The sequence below is a fragment of the Rhinolophus ferrumequinum genome, chromosome 12 (assembly GCF_004115265.2).
Source record: "Rhinolophus ferrumequinum isolate MPI-CBG mRhiFer1 chromosome 12, mRhiFer1_v1.p, whole genome shotgun sequence".
Classification (NCBI taxonomy): domain Eukaryota; kingdom Metazoa; phylum Chordata; class Mammalia; order Chiroptera; family Rhinolophidae; genus Rhinolophus; species Rhinolophus ferrumequinum.
This window is the reverse complement of record NC_046295.1, coordinates 51,494,788-51,514,590: the sequence shown is the minus strand read 5'-3', so window position 1 is coordinate 51,514,590 and position 19,803 is coordinate 51,494,788. Positions and strand designations below refer to the sequence as shown.

At 37.0% G+C, this 19,803-nt stretch overlaps 1 protein-coding gene across 5 annotated transcripts in view; it reads right to left on the bottom strand.

The window, feature by feature from the left end:
- The window catches only part of UNC13B (unc-13 homolog B), a 180,494-nt gene that overhangs the window by 123,035 nt on the left and 37,656 nt on the right, over positions 1–19,803 (bottom strand). For all 5 annotated transcript variants that reach the window (XM_033122890.1, XM_033122891.1, XM_033122892.1 and 2 more), the window contains exons 4-7: positions 15,737–15,854; positions 14,438–14,561; positions 6,533–6,606; positions 738–795 (exon numbers count right to left, since the gene is read on the bottom strand). In XM_033122890.1, coding sequence (XP_032978781.1) covers positions 738–795; positions 6,533–6,606; positions 14,438–14,561; positions 15,737–15,854 — 374 coding nt within the window. The remainder of the gene's footprint in view (positions 1–737; positions 796–6,532; positions 6,607–14,437; positions 14,562–15,736; positions 15,855–19,803) is intronic.

The window sequence follows — 19,803 nt, the reverse complement described above, 5'->3', positions numbered from 1 at the left end:
ACACAACACACATACACACCCCACAGGTTGAAAGAGAAACTAGACTCCAGGTCAGTCGTTTAGTGTGTCTTCAAGTTGTTTTGAGAGAAACTGAGGAGAAGGTAGCAATATACCCACAATGTATGGCTCGTTTCAAGAAGGAATCTGTGTGGTCTGGATAAATTAATCTCAGGAGAAATGACAAATTCTCTCACTCAGTCAATCATTTATCAAACTTTATTGAGGTTTACAACATACTATGTATCAGGTATTGAGTCAAATGCTAGGAATACAAAATGGAAGAAACTTTTGTTTTTTTCAAAGAAATATACACAGATTGTAATAGATGGTAGGTTATATAATAGATGTATGCACAGAGTACTATGGAAGCAGAGGAGAGACACCTAAGCTTAACTTAGGGGAGAAACAGCAGGAATAGTTCCCACGGAGTGACATTTAAACTGAGCCTTAAAGAATAACAGGTAAATTGGGACAGAGTGAGTGAGTAAAATCATTCCTCCTGGGATGAAAACCAGCAAATGGAGAAAAAAGATGAGCACCACTGCCCTGCCTACAGCCACACAAAACCAAAAGCTAACGGGCAGAGCCACTGGAGGTATGGGCGTAAACAGGTGTGCTTCTGTAATATCTTCTGTTAATACACACTACATCTCCACCCTCCCCAATTCAAAATAAGCCACATTTGGAGAGCTCACAGAAAGCTATGCTTGAGAGTCACAGATAAGTTTCTCACTTACAACACTGGGCGGCAGCAGTGGGCAACGGCTTCCTCGGGCTTTCTTCTTGAATAGAATACTAGAAGCAGAAAAGAGAAAAAAAAAATACATATAATAAGAGGCCCAAGCAAAGAAGAAAAAATCACAGCTGTGTTTAGTGTTTGAATGGAGTCAAATTCTTCACAGAATAGAAACAGATGATCCTGCACCTAATTTCCCTGTGGGATCCTAACATACAGGCCAGACTATCAGATCGGGCAATGGTCCAATGAGACAGGATAGCAGAGTAGGATACCTGTTCTAACCAAGGGCGCTTGGGCACCCTTCCAGCTCTGCCAGACAGCTGTAGAAAGATTAGTTTTAGGAGTCTTAGAGAAGCCTTTGTGGACTTAGAAAACTCAGTCCTCTAAGTTTCCTATAAAGTGTAGATTTCCCCATTTAGGTGATAGAACTGAAACCTCTCCGAGACAGAGTTTTCTCATCTTTAAAACAAGTAAGTGCTTCTTCCCTCACAAGGTCACCTGGGAAGTAAGTGAAATTATTTAAGCATGTAATGCAACATCTGGTATCTACTAGTCTCCTTCCCACTTGTACTGCAGCCTCCCTAATCCAACCCACCACCATCACCATCAAAAAACAAATACAGAGTACTGAAGCCATAAAAAATATGTATTCTATAAAAGAGTAGTATTAAGTTCAAATCTTGAGGATGGGCAGGATTTAGAAAAGCAAAACGGAAAAAAAAAGGCATCAACAAATTAATACAGGTACATAGAGTCTGGAAGACAGAACAGTTTGGTTCAGAGCCTATTGGAGGATTGGAAAAATATCACTTGGTCCAGCCACTCGTAAATATGAGATCTGGAGTTTTCGTCCTGACTCTGCTACTTATTAAGAAACTGTGAGCTCCTGGGCAAGACAGAGCTTCTCTAACACTATCAATGAATGAGGTATTTATTCAACAGCTTTTTCTTGAGCACCTACTATGCTCAAGGCCTTGATCCAGGACCTGAGGGAACCGAGTTGTAAATCATGGTAAGAAGTCTCGATTTTATTCTAGTGTATTGAGAAGCCATTTAGAGTTTTGAACATAAGAAAGGTATGACTTGCTTACACTTTAAAAATCACTCTGGCTTCTGTGTGATGAACTGTAGGCAACAAGAAGTGAAATAGACCAATTACTACAAATATCCAAATAAGAGCTGATGGCTTACATAGTAGTGTTAGTGGTGAAGGGCATTTCAAGTAATTGGATCCAAAATACAAAACACTTTTTGTATATAAATATACTTTTATATGTAAAGTACTCTACAAGCAATAAACTCTGATACAAATATCACAGGTAGATACCACTGTTTCTACTTCCATTAGAGAAGATCAGAAGTCAAGCATAATTTAAAGAAGATAATAGTAGTAGTAAAACTGTCAATCATAAAAATGTTCAAAATTTCTTGAAGGGTAAGCAACCCACTCCAAAGTAACAAAGGGACTTGGTTATAAATAATAACCATTATAAATAATAATGACTTTTGTAGGTACTACATAGGCATAACAATGAGGAAATCATAAAACTAAGTATTAAACTAGAAGAATTCAGACTTAAGAGATGACAGTAGATATTTTCAGAGACATATTTAATGAATCGCTTCCAGGCCCAAAGCAGAAAGTGGAGACCAACTAGAGCCCAATCAATACCATTAAGAGAGCTAAGGGAAAATGTGTAATACCTATATACCAAAAAAGAAAAGAAAAATAGTACAAGAAAGGAAAATTACAGGCCAATCTCATTCATAAATATAGATGCAAAATCCTAAAATTACCAAGCCAAATTCATATTATTCTCCATCATAAATGCTATAATAGTTATACGTGAAAATGTATTATATGTGTGCATACGTATTGAACATATACCATAACCAGGTGGTCTATAAATGCAAGGATAGTTCAGAATCTGAAAATCTATTCACGTAATTCCCCACAATAAGCAGATTAAAGGAGAAAAGCTATGTGATCTACTAGATGCAGAAAAGGCCTTCATAAAATCCTTTACTTTTTCATAACAAAAATTCTTAAAAAAGTAGAAGGAAATAGAATTTCCTTAATCTGATAAAGGGCATCTATCAAAATCTATAGCAAACATCATACTTTAAAACTCATGAAGCATTCCCCTTATACTCAGGAGAAAGACAATGCTCCCCACTTTCACGCCAACTATTAAAAATTACACTGAATGTTTCACACAATGAATTTTTTTAAAATAAAGGGTCATCATAAACAAGGAAAATCTGAGAAAAATGTCACGGCCAAGAGGAGCCTAAGAAGGAGACATAACAACTAAATGTAATAGTGTCCTGTATGAGATTCTGGAACAGAAAAAAAAATGTATGAGGTAAAAACTAAGGAAATCTGAAAAAAAAAAAAAAAGGATTTTTAGTTTTATTTTTAATAAAATAATATATAATAAATAAAAATATTAACTTTTAGTTAATAATAATATATCAATATTGGTTCATTCATTGTAACAGATGTACTACACTGATATACAATGTTAATAATGTGGGAAACTATAAGTAGGGGTTGGGGAAGAGGTGATATAGACACTCCCTCTACTATCAGCTCGAAATTTCTGTAAACCCACAACTGCTCTAAAAAATAAAGTCTATTAATAATAATATATACATGTATACATACACATACAACACCCTTAAAAATAAAACATCAGAATTAGAAAGAGATAAAAACTTATGCAAAAACTAAAAAACCTAAGGGAATCTCTAAACTAGTAGAATAAGAGTTGCTGAATCAAATCAGTATTTAAAAAAATAAATAAATAAATGAGGGGGCAGCCTATTAGCTTAGCTGGTTAGAGCGCCACACTTATAACACCAGGGTTGCCAGTTTAATGTCCGCATGGGCCAGTGCGAGCTGCGCCCTCCACAACAAGATTGAAACAACTACTTGACTTGGACTGATGAGTCCTGGAAAAACACACTTAAAAATAAATAAAAGCTTTTTTTTAAAATGAACAACAAAGCACTGCCTTAGCAATGACCTATTAGAAAGTATAATTTTTAAATATGCCATTCACAATGATTAGGAATAAATCTAACAAAAGAAGTGTAAAAACTGCATGGAGAAAATAGGTTTTCTCCCCCTACAGCTCTTCTCACCTTCTAACACTTAAACCATGTTTATTACATTTCCTGCTTATTGTTTGGTCTGCTCCCATCTGATCCATGAGGACAGGGATCTTACAACGTGACTGGTACATATTTGGTAAATAAACGACTAAATGAATGTCACCAATAAACAAAGAAATGCAAATTAAAATGATAATGTTCTAAATATATTAGATGAGTAAAAATTTAAAGTCTAGTAATACCAAGTTTCATTAAGGATACAGAGAAGAAGGAAAATGGAAATGTGAATTGGTAGTTATTTTAGAGAGCAATTTAGCAATATCTAGTAAGGTTGAACAGAGTATATCCAACAACCAAGCAATTCTACTTCCAGGTATATACCCAGAGAACCTTTCATTAAGCTCAAGTCTTGAGGATGGGCAGGATTTAAAAAGGCAAAACAAAACAAAAAAGGCATAAACAAATTAACACGGGTACAAAGAGTCTGGAAGACAGAACAGTTTGGTTCAGAGACTTATGTATGTAAGCACAGAGAAACAGGCTCAGAGCTGTTCACGAGAACATGCAGTTATAATAGTAAAAACCTAACTGTCCGTGAGTAGGAAAAGTAATAAATGGTGCTACATTCCTACTCTGTAAAGTGTAGATCTCCGAGCCAGTCTTAACTCAGGACCTACGAGGATGTTGTGTATGGGAATCACTAACATACTGTAAAATAAAACGTAAGAATCTACACTGTATTTTTTAAATTATTTTGCAAATATGACCAAATCTTGATAATTATTGAATCCTGGAGGTAAGTATACAGGTTTCAATTTACTATTTCCTCTATTTTTATGTCTGTTTAAATTTTTTTCCTGCTGGTAAAATGATTAGATGAAAGGCTGGTGGAATCACTTTATAATGGATGAAATAGGCTGACACCAGTTGAATCCACTGTTGAAATTTAACATCACTAAAAGTGCAATAAGACACCATCTGCCTACCAAAAAGGGGAAAAAAACAAACTTCAGTCTAAATATCAATCTAATCCTCAAACTACTAGACATAATTTTTTCTTTAAAGGAAGTAAGAGGGATAGAGGAACAGGGTAAATGAAACCTTGGAGATATAATCAGCCAAATCCAGAATGTGCAGAGTTCTGCATAACCAGTTTGTAGTATTTTGTTATGACAGCCCTAGGAAACTAACACACTCATCAGACCACTGCATTTTGGCATCCTGCACTAACCTATGGATACTGGTTATTAATTGCAAAATCCAATGGCTCCATTTCATTGCTTATCATCTTTATTCTCGGTAACATTTGACACTATCAAGAATTTCTACCTTAACTTTTTTTTTTTTTTTAATTGGTGAAGGGGAACAGGACTTTATTGGGGAACAGTGTGTACTTCCAGGCCTGTTTCTCCAAGTCAAGTTGTTGTCCTTTCAATCTTAGTTGTGGAGGGTGCCGTTCAGCTTCAAGTTGTTGTCCTTTTCAGTCTTAGTTGTGTCGGGGGCAGCTCAGCTCCAGGTCCAGTTGCTGTTGCTAGTTGCAGGGGGCACAGCCCACCATCCCTTGCGGTGGTTGAACCAGCAACCTTGTGGTTGAAAGGATGCACTCCAACCAACTGAGCCATCCGGGAGCTCAGCGGCAGCTCAGCTCAAGGTGCCGTGTTCAATCTTAGTTGCAGGGGGCGGAGCCCACCATCCCTTGAGAGAATCGAGGAATTGAACTGGCAACCTTGTGGTTGAGAGCCCACTGGCCCATGTGGGAATCGAACTGGCAGCCTTCAGAGTTAAAAGCATGAAGCTCTAACCGCCTGAGCCACCAGGCCGGCCCCTACCTTAACTTTTTTTTTTGTTCTGTAAACTTTTTCTGGTTCTCTTACTCTCAGGCTGCTCTTTCTCAAGATTCTATCTTTGAGATTTCTCAAGGTTTTGTCCTTGTTCTTCTTTAATACTCTTTGTACATACAGAAGAGTGAGCTCTTTTATTCCTATGACTTCAATTGCTACCATTATGTTGATGAACCCAAACTGTATGCCTATAGCCCCTGAGCTTCAGATTCTCTCATAAAGTTGCTTACCAGACACTGTCACCAAAATATCTCCTGGCACTCCAAATTCTACCTCATAATCAGACCAATTTTCTAATAGCTCACCATGTCCAAAAGTAAAATAACTTATCTTTTCTCTCCACTACCAATATAAAAAACATTCCCCATTCCTAACGTCCCAGATTGAGCTGCATTCTCTTCTGAGCACCAGACCTATCTCTGGAGATAAGTTAGGACAGCAGGACAAAGCAATGCAATAGTTGAAACATCCCTAAAAAGTACACACAAATAAGGATATATGCCCAAAAATCTGAGAAAAAGCAGAAGAAATTACTTCTGTTCATCTGTGTAACAAGAAAACAGTTTCCTTCGTATGAGCTCCTTCCCCAACAGTCTAGAGTCAGACTAGTGCCAATTCAGCCACATCTGGGAAACAGTAGGAAGAGGAGGAAAAGCAGGAGAAAAATCCTTCTAATGAAATGTTAGGCAACCTTCCAGCTGCTATTTTTCTTTAATGCAGTTTAAACTCTTTCATTCTTCACCATGCTCACAGGTCCCTCCATTGACACACTATAAAGTGTCCTACAAAGAGATATTTCTCCATCTCTCTATTTTGCAAGTAAGGCAGTTCCTACCTCATTGTCAGTTCCAATGGCATTGATTTGCTCCAATTTGTAGGTCCAATATCTGGCTTCCTCCTCTGGAATATCTACCATGAAAAAGAAGAAACCACATTACCAGGTTAATAACTTAATCATGGGTCAATACTACTTTATTCAATCAAATGATCAAAATTAGAAGGGTGGTAGTGATGGACTAATTTTACTGGTGGCTTTGTTCTTGCCATGAATATTTACTTGAATCTTAAAAAAACCAAAATAATGGACTATTATTCCCACTGGATCAGAAGACTATTGTTAAAATGTCAATACCACCCAAAGAGACCTACAGATTCAATGCAATCGTTATCAAAATCCCAATGTTTTATGCAGAAATATAACCCCATCCTAAAATTCACATGGAATTTTAATGGACCCCAAATAGCCAAAACAATCTTGAAAAAGAAGAACATAGCTGGAGGACTCATATTTCCTAATTTCAAAACTTACTACAAAGCTACAGTAATCAGTGTAGTGCTGACATAAAGACAGACATATAGACTAATAGAATAGAATAGACAGCCCAGAAATAAACCCTCATATAAATGGTCAAATGATTTTTAGACAAAGGTACCAAGAACATTCAATGGGGAAAAAGAATATTTTCAGCAAATGGTACTAGGAAAACTGATTATCTGTAGGCAAAAAATGAAGCTGGACCCTTAATACCATATAAAAAAATTAACTCAAAATGGATCAAGACCTAAATGTAAGACCTAAAACTGTAAAACTGCTAGGAAAAAACATAGGGCAAAACCCACATAACATTGGATTTGGCAATGACTTTTTGGATAGGACACCAAAGGCATAGGCAACAAAAGAAAAAATAGACAAGTTGGACAAAAAAAAATGCTATCAAAAGAATATCAACAGAATAAAAAGTAATCTACAGAAGGGAGAAAATATTTGCAAATTATATATCTGTTATGGGATTAATACCCAGAATACATAAGGAACTCCTAAAAGTCAACAACAAAACAAAAACTCAATTCAAAAATGGACAAAGGACTTGATAGACATTTCCCCAAAGAAGACATACAAATGGCCAATAAGCACATGAAAAGATGCTCAATATTACTGATCATTAGGGAAGTACAAATCAAAACTACAATGAGATACCACTTCACACCCATTACAATGGCTACTATCAAAAAAAAAAAAAAAGAAAACAAGAAGTGTTGACAAAGATGTAGAGAAACTAGAAACTTGTACACTGTTGGTGGGAATATAAAATGGTACAGCTACTATGAAAAACAGTATGGAGATTCCTCAAAAAATTAAAAATAGAATTACCCTATGATCCAGCAATTCCATTCTGGGCATATACCCAAAAAACTGAAAGCAGAATCTAAAAGAGATATTTACACATCCAAGTTCATAGCAGCATTATTCAGAATAGCTAAAATGTGGAAGCAACCCAAATGTCCATCAACGAATGAATGGATGTGCAAAATGTAGTACTGTATACATACAATGGAATATTATTCAGCCTTAAAAAGGGAAACTCTGACATATGCTACAAATTTGAGGACATTATGCTAAGTGAAATAAGCCGGTTGGTTACAAAAAGACAAATACTGCATGATTCCAATTATATAACATACTTAGTCAAAATCAGAAAAATAGAAAGTGGAATGGTGGTTTCCAGCGACTGAGGAGAGAGGGGAATGGAAATTGCTTTATGGGTAAAGAGTTTCAGATTTACAAGATGAAAAGAACTATAGATATAAATGGTGGTGACGGGTACACAATATTATGAATGTATTAGTACCCCTGAACTGTACTCTTAAAACTGGTTATGTTAGTTAATTTTATGCTACATGTATTTTAAAACAAAAAAAAATAAAGAAAAACAAAGTAATGGTATATCTTCATTTCTATATATTGACTATTACAACTTCCCCAAAAAAGAAATTCATCTTTTAAAAACAGCAAATATATCCATATATGCAGCACAAAAGAGAAACAATGAAGCAATACTGGGGGTGCCAAAAAATGTATACAAGTGGGCACTTTGGTCAAGGCTGCTCAAAAGTAGTTCGCCATAATCAGAAGTGTCTGGACGCTGATGGTAACCACTTTGAGCGCCTCTTGTAATTGCAGAAGTCAAACGTGACTTTTATCAGTATTGAATATTACAATTCAATAATATTGAATATTATAATTTTAATAGTTTTCCTCTCTTAAAAAGTATATACATTTTTTTGGCTCCCTCTGTATACAGATCAGATCAATTTTGGAGACATTTAAACTGATATATACCTTCTAGTAGTCCACATGAAGGAATCAAATACAGCCCTTTCTCCTTTGTCTTCCTGTTCAAAACGTCACCTCCTTCCCCTTAAACTGCTCTTCAGCAATTGGTGGCAGTATTTTAAAACCTTATAATAAAATCTTCAAGTAATCTACTAATTCATATAGCACTTCCTCATCCATAAAATGGTGTACCCTGCACTCGTTAAAAAGAAGTGAGAGGGGAGAAAGAGCTGCTATGCTGCAGATCTATATATTCTGATGTAGAACAATTCACCAAGATACACTGTTAGGTGGAGAACAGCAAAGGGTAGAGAATGTGTTAGAATATGCTACTATTTGTGTTTTAAAACGCGGTTAAATCTATACATTATAGATTCAAAGACTAACTGGAAAGATACACAAGAAAGTATTAGTCATGGTAGCTATAAGAAAGAGAACTGATTTGTGAAGGAGACTTAATTTTTACTGGATAACTTTTTAAACCATTGTGCATGTATTGCTGCCTCACACCTCAAAATAATTTTAAGAAGAAAAAATATAGAGTTAAAAGGATGTTTACTACAGTCCTATGTATAATAGCATAAACTTTGAACAATCAAAATACCCAACAAGAGGAGTGGTTCAATGTATTATAGTTTAAATGAAAAGCCCAGGCTCTAAAGCCAAATTACCTAAGTTTACATTCTGGCTTTATCACTTACTAGTTATGTGACCCTGGGCAAAAGACTTAAATACTCTGCCTCAGTTTCCTCGTCTCTAAAATGGGATACGTAGTTCAACCTCAAAGGACTGAAATGCGGATAAAATGAGATAACATATGTAAATGCTTAGTGATAGTAACCACTGGCACACAGTAATTGGTCAACAAACGTATTATGTTATTATCATGCATTCATACAAAATAAAATAAACCACTGAAAATACTATAGAGGAATAACATTTATTTTATGTAACATATTATAAGTATGTACTTAGTGAATAAAGCAGGTTAAAATATAATATACACAGTGCCATTTTACAAGAAAAACTATATATGTGCATAAAAAAACAAAAAGAAACATAGCGACATGTAAAAAATTATCTTTAGTAGGTGACATTTTAAGAAACTTGTCTTTTTTGTTCTATGTTTTCTGAACTTGCAACATTATAAAAAAATACAAGTTACTATTTTTAAAAGACGATGCTATATATTTGAGTAGAATATTTACAGGTTTCTAAATGATCCAAAAGAAACTTCCTTTGTCAAAATATGGCATGCTGTAAGCTAAAATTCATCTTTTAAACGGATACTTTAAGTTTTTTAAAACCATATCCCAAATGTGGTTATCAAAGAGGCAAAAACTTAGCACACCCACATTAACTAGCGTCAAAGACAGACTTTACTTATCTGAGATTTTACCTTAACATTTATTTTTTTAAAAATTTATTAGGTGCCTATTATGTGCCAAGCAAACAGTGGAGATATCAAAACAAACTACACTCGTGCCCTCATGAAACTCAAAATCTACACAGAAATGTATATTGCTACCTATGACGATACCGTATTTCCCCGAAAATAAGACCTAACTAGAAAATGAGCCCTAGCATGATTTTTCAGGATGCTCGTAATATAAGCCCTACCCCAAAAATAAGCCCCAGTTAAGATCAGCCAGATGGATGCATTTAGTATGTCCATTGCAACACACGACGGACGTGTTGAATTATAAAATAATAATATTAACATATAATTAAATATAAGTAAATAATATTATTGACATTAATACTTAAAATAAATGATAATATAAATTATAATGAAGTATTTGTAAATACCCAAGCAGGCGCCTTTGGAGGAGAGGTAACCGCCTATGTAAACAGATGAACTCGAGACTAATTGCCAAATGACCAATCGGAGTACAGACACAATGCAGAATAACGTGTGCACTTGATAATGAACGGACGTGGTTGTGTCTAATGTGAATTTTCATAATTCAACACATCGTGTGTTGTAATGGACGTATTTAATGCACTCATGTGAAATAAAGAAACGTTTTCTGAATTTTGGTGCCTACAATTTTTCATCGCTTTTGTGTGGACCATCATTCTTAACTGTCTTCACTTTTGTTGCCACTCCTGTCTCATAAGTCTTCAATTAACATTTGATTTAATGGTAGATTTAAAGGGCATATTATTTTGACCCCCAGACAAGATGAGTGCAAAAAGAAAGAGCTATTCAGTCGAGTACAAGAAAGGAATCGTGGAGAACTCCCAGAGCAAGAATCTTAAGGCTGTCTGCAAAGAGAAAAAGTTGGATTTCCAAATGGCCCGAAAATGGTGAGCAGAGTACGATAACCTCAGTCAACAGATGGACGAGGGAAATGCTAAGAAGCACAAATGTGCATCAGGTCAGCAACCATTATTTCCTGAGCTGGAAGACATCACCTGTGAATGGATTGCTGACAGGAGAGCAAAGGCTTTGGTTGTGGGCAGGGCTGATATTCAAGCATTTGTCCTTGCAATGGCACCACAGTTAGAAATATCCTCAGAAGAATTCAAAGCATCACAACACTGGCGGGACGGCTTCCTTCAGTAATATGAACTGTCTCTAAGAAGATCCACACCACTGTTCAAGCTGGAAGATACTGAAGTTATTAAACATGCACTTGCATTCAAGTCCTTTGTTGATGGCATCAACTTTTCTAAATACCAACTGCAGTGTTTACAGGCCAAGGATCTCAAACAACAATTGATCAGAGGGGTGCCTCATCAATCTACATTCCCTCCACTGGTTACGAAAGTGCACGTGTTACCTGTATTTTGGCAATTCGTCCGGATGGAAAGAAAGCCCCACCTCTAATCATCACTAACGGCAAGAAAGATAAGGTTGAAGGTGTTTCTGGCATTTATGTTCTTGAAAACAAAAAAGGCTGGTGCACACAAGCAGTTATAAGGAAGTGGGTCAATTTAATGCTGCCACTTGTTTCGCGAAGTGGCCAAAGAGGTCTGCTAGTCTGCAATTCAGCCAGCACTCACCACGCTAAAGACATGAAGAACTTCCTTGCAGAGAGAAGAATAGGTCAAAGAATGATTCCCGCAAGAATGATTGCCTATCTCCAGACTCTTGATATTGCAATAAACAAGCCATTCAAGGGCAATTTGCACGTAGAAATCAATGACTACATTGAAAATAGAATGGAGAGAAATCAGCGTGGAAACTTTGTGAAGCCTAGCCTGCAAGAGGTCCTGACTTGGGTGAAGAATTCATGGGATAAAATCACTGACAGCTGTGTTGCCAATGCACTACAAGCAGGCTACATGGACAAGAAGTGCTCATTTAAGGAGAGCTCTATTGCTGGACATGAGAGATTGGGGCCAATGGTTCTACAGGAAATGGAGTTGCAAGAAATTCAAGCTGGAATTCGGGGTTTGGAGAGTTATGACGACGACGTTCCAGGAGATGACATGACCGTATTTGAATAAATGTAGATTTTTGTACATGAATAAGTGAATAAATGTAGATTGTTGTACATGAGAAAATAAGACATCCACTGAAAATAAGCACTAATGCGTCTTTTGGAGCAAAAATTAACATAAGACCTGGTCTTATTTTTGGGGAAATACGGTATAAGTGATGCAGTGATAAGAGGAATGTTTGTTGAGGGGCCGGTTAGCTCAGCTGGTAAGAGCACGATACTCGTAACTTCAGGTTGCCGGTTTGATCCCCACATGGGCCACTGTGAGCTGCGCCCTCCACAACTAGATTGAAACAACTACTTGACTTGGAGCTGATGGGTCCTGGAAAAACACACTTAAAAATAAAAAAGTTTTAAAAAAAGAAAAATGAGCATAAAATGTAATGAGGGACGGACTGACGGACTTCAAGCATGACAGTGTGAGGAGCTCCACAGATCCACCCCATAGTGAAACTCTCTATATAAAAAACACCATTTAAAGTCTCTGGAAATAGCCCCAAGGGCATACAGCAAATGAAGAAACATTTATTCTAGAAAATCTACTGAAACTGTAACACAGCCAATTTCTGTGGTATTTTAACCAAGACCCATTCCCACCTTTCACCCTCCCACTTCAGCAAGACAGAAACTCCATTCCAGACTAGTACAGCCAAGACCACAGCGCTAAGCCATAAGCAGAAGCCCCAACTGCTTTTCCCTTTACCTGCATCTCAGCCTGCACACACACAAGAAAGTTTTCCTTTCTATTTTTCTAAAGTAATAGTTGTTATGAGTTTAGTTACTCCTGAGCTTACTGGAAAATCATGTCATTTTTGCTTAAATCACCATAAGGTTCAAGATCCAAGTAGACTGAAATCATAAAATAGCAATAGCAATAGTATATATAAATATCATTAATGTGAACTGTCAAAATTAAAATTACACCAAATTAAATTAAAACAAGATATTTAAACCAATTAGACAGAAAAAGGTTAAAAACTGCAAAATACAAAATGTTGGCAAAGATGTGAGAAAAGGGACACCTCAGACACGGTAAGAATATAAAATGGTACAACCTTTCTGACAAGCAACTTGGCAGTACTATGAAAAGTAATGATTCATATACCCTTTGACCATTCTTTAAATTCTGCTTTAAGGACTTCATCCTGGACTCATAAATCGGCAGATATATAAAGATGTTCATAACAGCAGTACGTAATATCAAAAAAAAAGGGAACAACCTACATGTCAATTAATAAAGGACTCCTTAGACAATTTATGTTATAGACAGCTGTTCAGATCAGCAAGATAGACCTTAAAGTATTACATGAAACGATATCCAAGATAATATGCTTTTGTAGTTATTAAACTATGTATAATCACGCACTGCTTAACAACAGGTACATTCTGAGAAATCATTAGGCATTTTCGCCATTGTGTGAACATTACAGAGTGAACATACACAAACCTAGATGATATAGCCTACTACACACCTAGGCTGTATGGTATTTATTCCATCATCATATCTGAGGTCCATCGACTGAAACGTTATGCAGCACATGACTGTTTCACTACATATAGTATACAGAGTATGATCCAAATTTTGTCAAAAAAAGTTTCTTATGTCTAAACCAAGACACAAGAAAGACACTATCAGTTGTTTACCTCTTTAACCACTGCAAAGGGAATGAAAAGGAGGTTGAAGGAAGTGGGAAGAGAAACAACTTTTATCCATATACATTTGCATATTATTTGAATTTTTACCAGAAGCATGTATTTTTTTGTGATTTTTTAAAAATTACTATTCTATTTATTAGTGTTACTTCAATATTGAAATTGATAGATCATAAGGTACATATTCACTTCAAGACAATAAACGTTAAAATATCAAAAGACTAAATTATTGATGTCCTGTGACAAGCAGGTATTTTATTAAGTAATTGTAATAAATAGTCATAGAAAGTAAATGACTTGAAAAAGATGCTTTTAGTGTGGATTCTTTAACAAGCACCATTCTAGAGTCTACTTTGCACCACCACTGGACTAGGCACTACAGGCAATTGAGTGGAAGAAGACAGAAGCCCTCAAAGGAGATGGCTAACAAGACAAAAGACACAGTAATAAAATGACTAGCAACTTCAAACAATACAGTAAAAAAGTATTAAATGGTTTTTAAAATATAATCAAATAGACTCACCAAAAGGCAACTCAAATCTTGTATCAAGCAAAATTTTATGGGGAGTTGGGTTTTTAGTTCCACAGATCTCATCATCTTTCATTAATGTCTCTGCCTCCAAAGTGGACCACTCCCCAGGCCCTTCCTAGAAAGAGAAATCTAAGGTTAAACTTTTTCATGACTCCCCTCTTGGTTTAAGAACAAGGCATTTTTCTTTGGATTTCCTTGTTAGAGAACTTGTGAGCACCACTCGCAGCCTGACTAGGCAAACACACCACTGTCACCACCTGCCTGCCTCTCCTGCATGTGGTTTCTGTTATCCCTCTTGGGTGGGAGAGCAGCTTTCACTGTCATAAGCTCTCTGCACGCCCATGAGTATAGAATTTCCAGAGTACCAAACTGAAAAACCAAGCATCTCTATGCATCAATATTTAATCTGCACAATTCTTAATGACTGTGCCACTTCATGTGTCACTATTCCTAATCAGCAAAGAACTACTAACATTGCTAATTAAGTAGGCCTGAACAGGGGCCACAACAAAAATGAACTGCCCACCTGCCTGGGGGAGTAGAAACTTAGACTGAACTAAAAGAAATTTAGGAAGGAGAGGCACACCTTCACCATCCCCAATCCCAGAAAAAACTCATAGTCCACGTAAAAGCCAAATAGGAATATAATAAATTCTGTCCAGGTTCAAAGTGAGTGTCTATGGGGAAACCGCTGAGTTATGTTCGAATCTGGGAAAGTAGAATGGGAGTTCAGTCTTAAAAATAATGTATAGAGATAGTGTGAATACCAATTGCCGAGTCTGGTAGTTCCTTAAACTCTGTTAGGGCTACATGTAGAGGAAAGACTGAAACCAGTTCCCTGGGGATTGGTGACCCAAACAAAAACAAAAAAAGAAAAGAACAGGACCTTGCCAGGTGGCTGAGGAAGTTTAACGGGACTCCTCCCAGGAAACTGTCTCAGGGGGAGAGGTAGAAACCACAGGTACTCTAGATTGATACCACCCCCCCCCTACACACACACACACACACACAGTACTCAGAAGGGGCTGTCTACCTGATAAGTCTAAAGAGGTACTCTAGCACCTATGAGTTCAGTCATAAGGCAGAAGGAAGACCAGACCTAAACAAAATCCCCTGAATATCTGGGTAAAGTAAGGAATAGGCGCGTTGCATACCCTCTAATTAGAAAGGGGGCAGAGCAATCTGAGATGCTCTTTACTTGAATACGGATGAATATTACTTGAATGGAGCTAGAACAGGTAAATGGAAGGGCTAGAACCATACCTCCAAAAGGGCAATGCAATAACTGACCTCATCTGACTGTCGAATAGTCTTCAGTGCAATCCACACGGTCCCCACCATGGTGTCCCAGATCAGGCCTTTGTTCCATACCTCCACACTTAGACCCAGGTCCAGGCGACTAATCTCACTAAAAGATAGAAGAGAGCCCTTTAAAGAAAGCCAGATAATATGAAGGAAACAGATACATTTCCTATCTTGCTAAACCTTGAATATTTTCTCATAAGGATCCTGTCATCAGGGAAAATCAAAATGCCCCAGGATACTGCACCCACTGTTTAGGTTCCTAGAAACCTATTTAGAGTATCCATAGAAAAATGTCTTTGTCAGTCTGCCCCCTCTCCTTTGGAGCTACAATCATGATGAGATTAATGCAGTTTCACAAAAAAAAGTAAAGCCAAGCAATGAGGGAGGGCATTAGTGCCATGGCTACCTGCTTACAGTCTCCCTTAGGCACAGTTTTATTTGTTTCATTGTTAATACCAGCACTGCCTACAGCTGATACCTATGGACTATATACAGGAAACTTTTAGGAAAAGGCAATCTTGTCATAAATTCTTGACAAGATTTATGAATGAGAGTCCAAGCAGAAGTAAAAAGCCCTCTGAGAACATCTAAGTTTGATGGGAGCATGTGGTGAGAGGCAGGTGAGGGACACTAGGGTGCCAGGTCACACCACACAGCCCCCGGAGAACACACTTGTCATTATCAGTTAAAGCAGGCACTGTCACTTATAAACAAAATGATTATCGCAGGATAATGATAAACACAATGATTTTCCTGTAACAATAACAAGGAACAAAATTATTTGAAAATAAATCATTCCAGAAAGAGCCAGATAACCACTAAGCAAAAGCAGTGTTACACATGGTGGAATACCAGCTTGGAAGGGCTAACTCAAACATAATTATTGTTTTAAGGTGAAACAAGCCAACACTTATGTTAATGCCAAAAGCATTCGCCAGACAGCTCTTATTAAAAACAAGGTTATTTTAGAGCAAATGCAAGAAAGATAAGGCCAACTCCAGCAGAAACGTATTCTCAGGAAAACAACAGCTATTCAGCACATGTAGAAGTTTCAAGTTTGCACTTTAGAGAAAGCTTGGCTTCCCAGTTGTACCATTAAGATAAATGTTCTCAGATTCACAACTTTGGGATGTAGTATTATAACCACAGAATTCATATCAAGTCTGTTGAAACTGAATGAAGCAAAGAAAATTTGCTCTTTTTACATAAATACAATAGAACAGAGAATGTCATAATGAGCTCATTTGTTCATTTAATTGTTTCCTGAGCAGACACAATACATATGGTTTGGTACCCAGGGGAAGACACACAATAAAGGACCCAGTTCCTGTCTCTGAAAACTTCTAAGGTATCTGGAGAGCTGTTCAAATCCACAAAGTAGGTAACTAAACCCAGCCACTAAGCTAGGATGTTCACAGTAGGGAAACTGAGCTTTTTATCACACAGTTTCACGCAGCCTAATTAATCGATTAGCCTTGGAAAATATATGTAACAACCCATATTTTTTGAATGGGGGAAAAAATTGCTTGGAGATACACACATTAATAGTCCCAAGGCAATTCCTAAATAGCATCTCAAGTCAATAGATAAAAGAAATAGCCAGAGGTCTTTAACAGCTTCACTTGAACAGATAAAGAAGAAAATCGGTTCTTCGGGGGAACTCTGTGGGAGTAAGGCCGAAACAATGAGGATATCTTCTACAAGCCTCTTGTCTCATCTATGTCTCAGCAGGCCCAACTAAGAGCAGTCTGAGAGCTCTGTCTATGCCTCATTCCCAGAGCTCTGGGGAAGTTTCTTCTCTCTATTAACTGACTCAATCAACAGTACATGTGTGTATGTGTATACAAGATTCCAAGCTAGGCAAATTCACAGTAATAATTGAACATACCCTCCTTAACCATAAGAAATTGAACAATCAAGTTCTGGAAATAAGATGCAGAAACATTAAAGATAAATAATGAGAAATACCAAATAAATATTAGACACTGCCACATACCGTGTTTCCCCAAAAATAAGACCTAGACAGACATTCAGCTCTAATGCGTCTTTTGGAGCAAAAATTAATATAAGATCCAGTATTACATTATGTTATGTTATGTTCTATTATAATATTATATTATATTATATTATATTATACCCAGTCTTATATTATAGTAAAATAAGACTGGGTCTTACATTAATATTTGCTCCAAAAGACGCATTAGAGCTGATTGTCTGGCTAGGTCTTATTTCGGAAAAACACGGTAATACCATCAGGGAGAAGAAAAAACGGAGAAAAGGGAGACTGAGACCAGCAATGGAGTTACCAGTGACAAAAAGACAGGGTAGGAGGATAAGGAATAGGAGCAGAAAGGTGGAGAAGTTGCTAATAAAACCCACATGTAAAAGGGAAGAGGGTAAAATTCACAAAACATCTCAAGGTGGGAGACAGGAAACTTCACACATATCATAGCAAGGTTGAAAGGGGAAGTGCTATGGGAAATTGGAAAATAAACACACAAGAATAAAGCTTGTTGGGCTGATGAGAGGCTGCAGAAGATCACTGTTTCACATGCTGGGAACAGTTATAAATGTAAATGATTATTACAGCCAATTGGAAGTTGGAAGAAAGTAGGATTGCTAGGTTTACCATAGCCAGCGCTGTGGTCTGGCTACCATAGTGGTACGGGAAGAGACTTGAATAAACTGACACTGCACACCATGTGTGTAACGAAAGGAACAAGCGGTCTCATTCTCACATCACTGCGAGAGAGGTCACCTTGAGAGAGGCAACCAGTAAGAAACTGGACACCACTGGACTCCTTCTTCTTGAAGCCCAAGACACTACCATCTCATGTCTCTACTGTCTCTTCATCTGCCTCTCTCTGTTCATTCCTTCTTAGTTCCTTTTATCCCCTCTTTAAATGCTGGTGCTCACCAGGCTCTACTCCAGATCCTATTCTTACCCTACACAACTTCTTTCCTAAGCTTTCTCATCTATGCCCATGGCTTCAACCGACCAAAATATTTGCCCAACCCAGATTTCTTCCCTGAGTGCCAGGTTCTGGCTTCTGTCTTCTGTACCTCAACTCTTCTCTACCTACCTGTCTTGTAAGAACCTCAAATATAAGCTTGTGCATAATTGATCCTACATTATCTCTTATTCTACTGAGTGGCACACCACTCACTCACTCATCCAAGACAAATCTTGGTTCTACCTGCTTAACATTGTCTGTCTATCCTTTTCTCTCCATTCCTTTTGCTATTGTCTTAGCCCCAGCCCTCACAATCTTACTCTTTAACTATTATAATGAAGTTTCTTAAATGGTACTATAAGAAGCAATATATTAAAAGCCCAGAAGATTACAATGTTTCCACATAAAAATAATAATCATCCCTATGTCTCGAGACACACTATAACACTCACAAAGCAATTTCACTTCAATTGCAAATTTCACAGCAATTTTTAATACATTTTCTTGTTTGATCCCCTCACGTCCACCTTCCCATAAAACAAGCATAAGCTTATAAGAAAGGTAGAACTTTACAGATATGAAAACTGGCACTCACAGAGAGTGATTCACCCAGTCCTTCAAAATTATATTCTACACATCTCCCCTTTTCTAGAACAAGGGGAAAGATTCCTGAAACTTAAGGGGGAAAAAAAAGAAATACCAAATTTTTAAAAGCCAGCCCTTCTAATATACTAAATTTTGTGTCATATGTAAGAAATTCTACTAATGTTCACTCATTTTTATTAACTAGATGAATGCAGGGCATTTTACTCCATAAAGCAAAAGAATTATAAGCACAGAAATATTCATCCTCTAAAGCAGATGACTCGGGTACACACAGATATACAGTCTCTCACACGCATAACCCCATTCCTTCAAGGAGCCCTCCGAGAATCAAAGAAAGATTAAGTTATATTTAATTACATGCTTAGTATGTGGCACTATCTCCTAATTCTGACCACTGGGAAAAACCACCTAGGTCATATTTACACATACATAAATTAATTGGGAGTTTACTCACATTCATAATTCATCTCTAAGAATACATTACAAATCCAC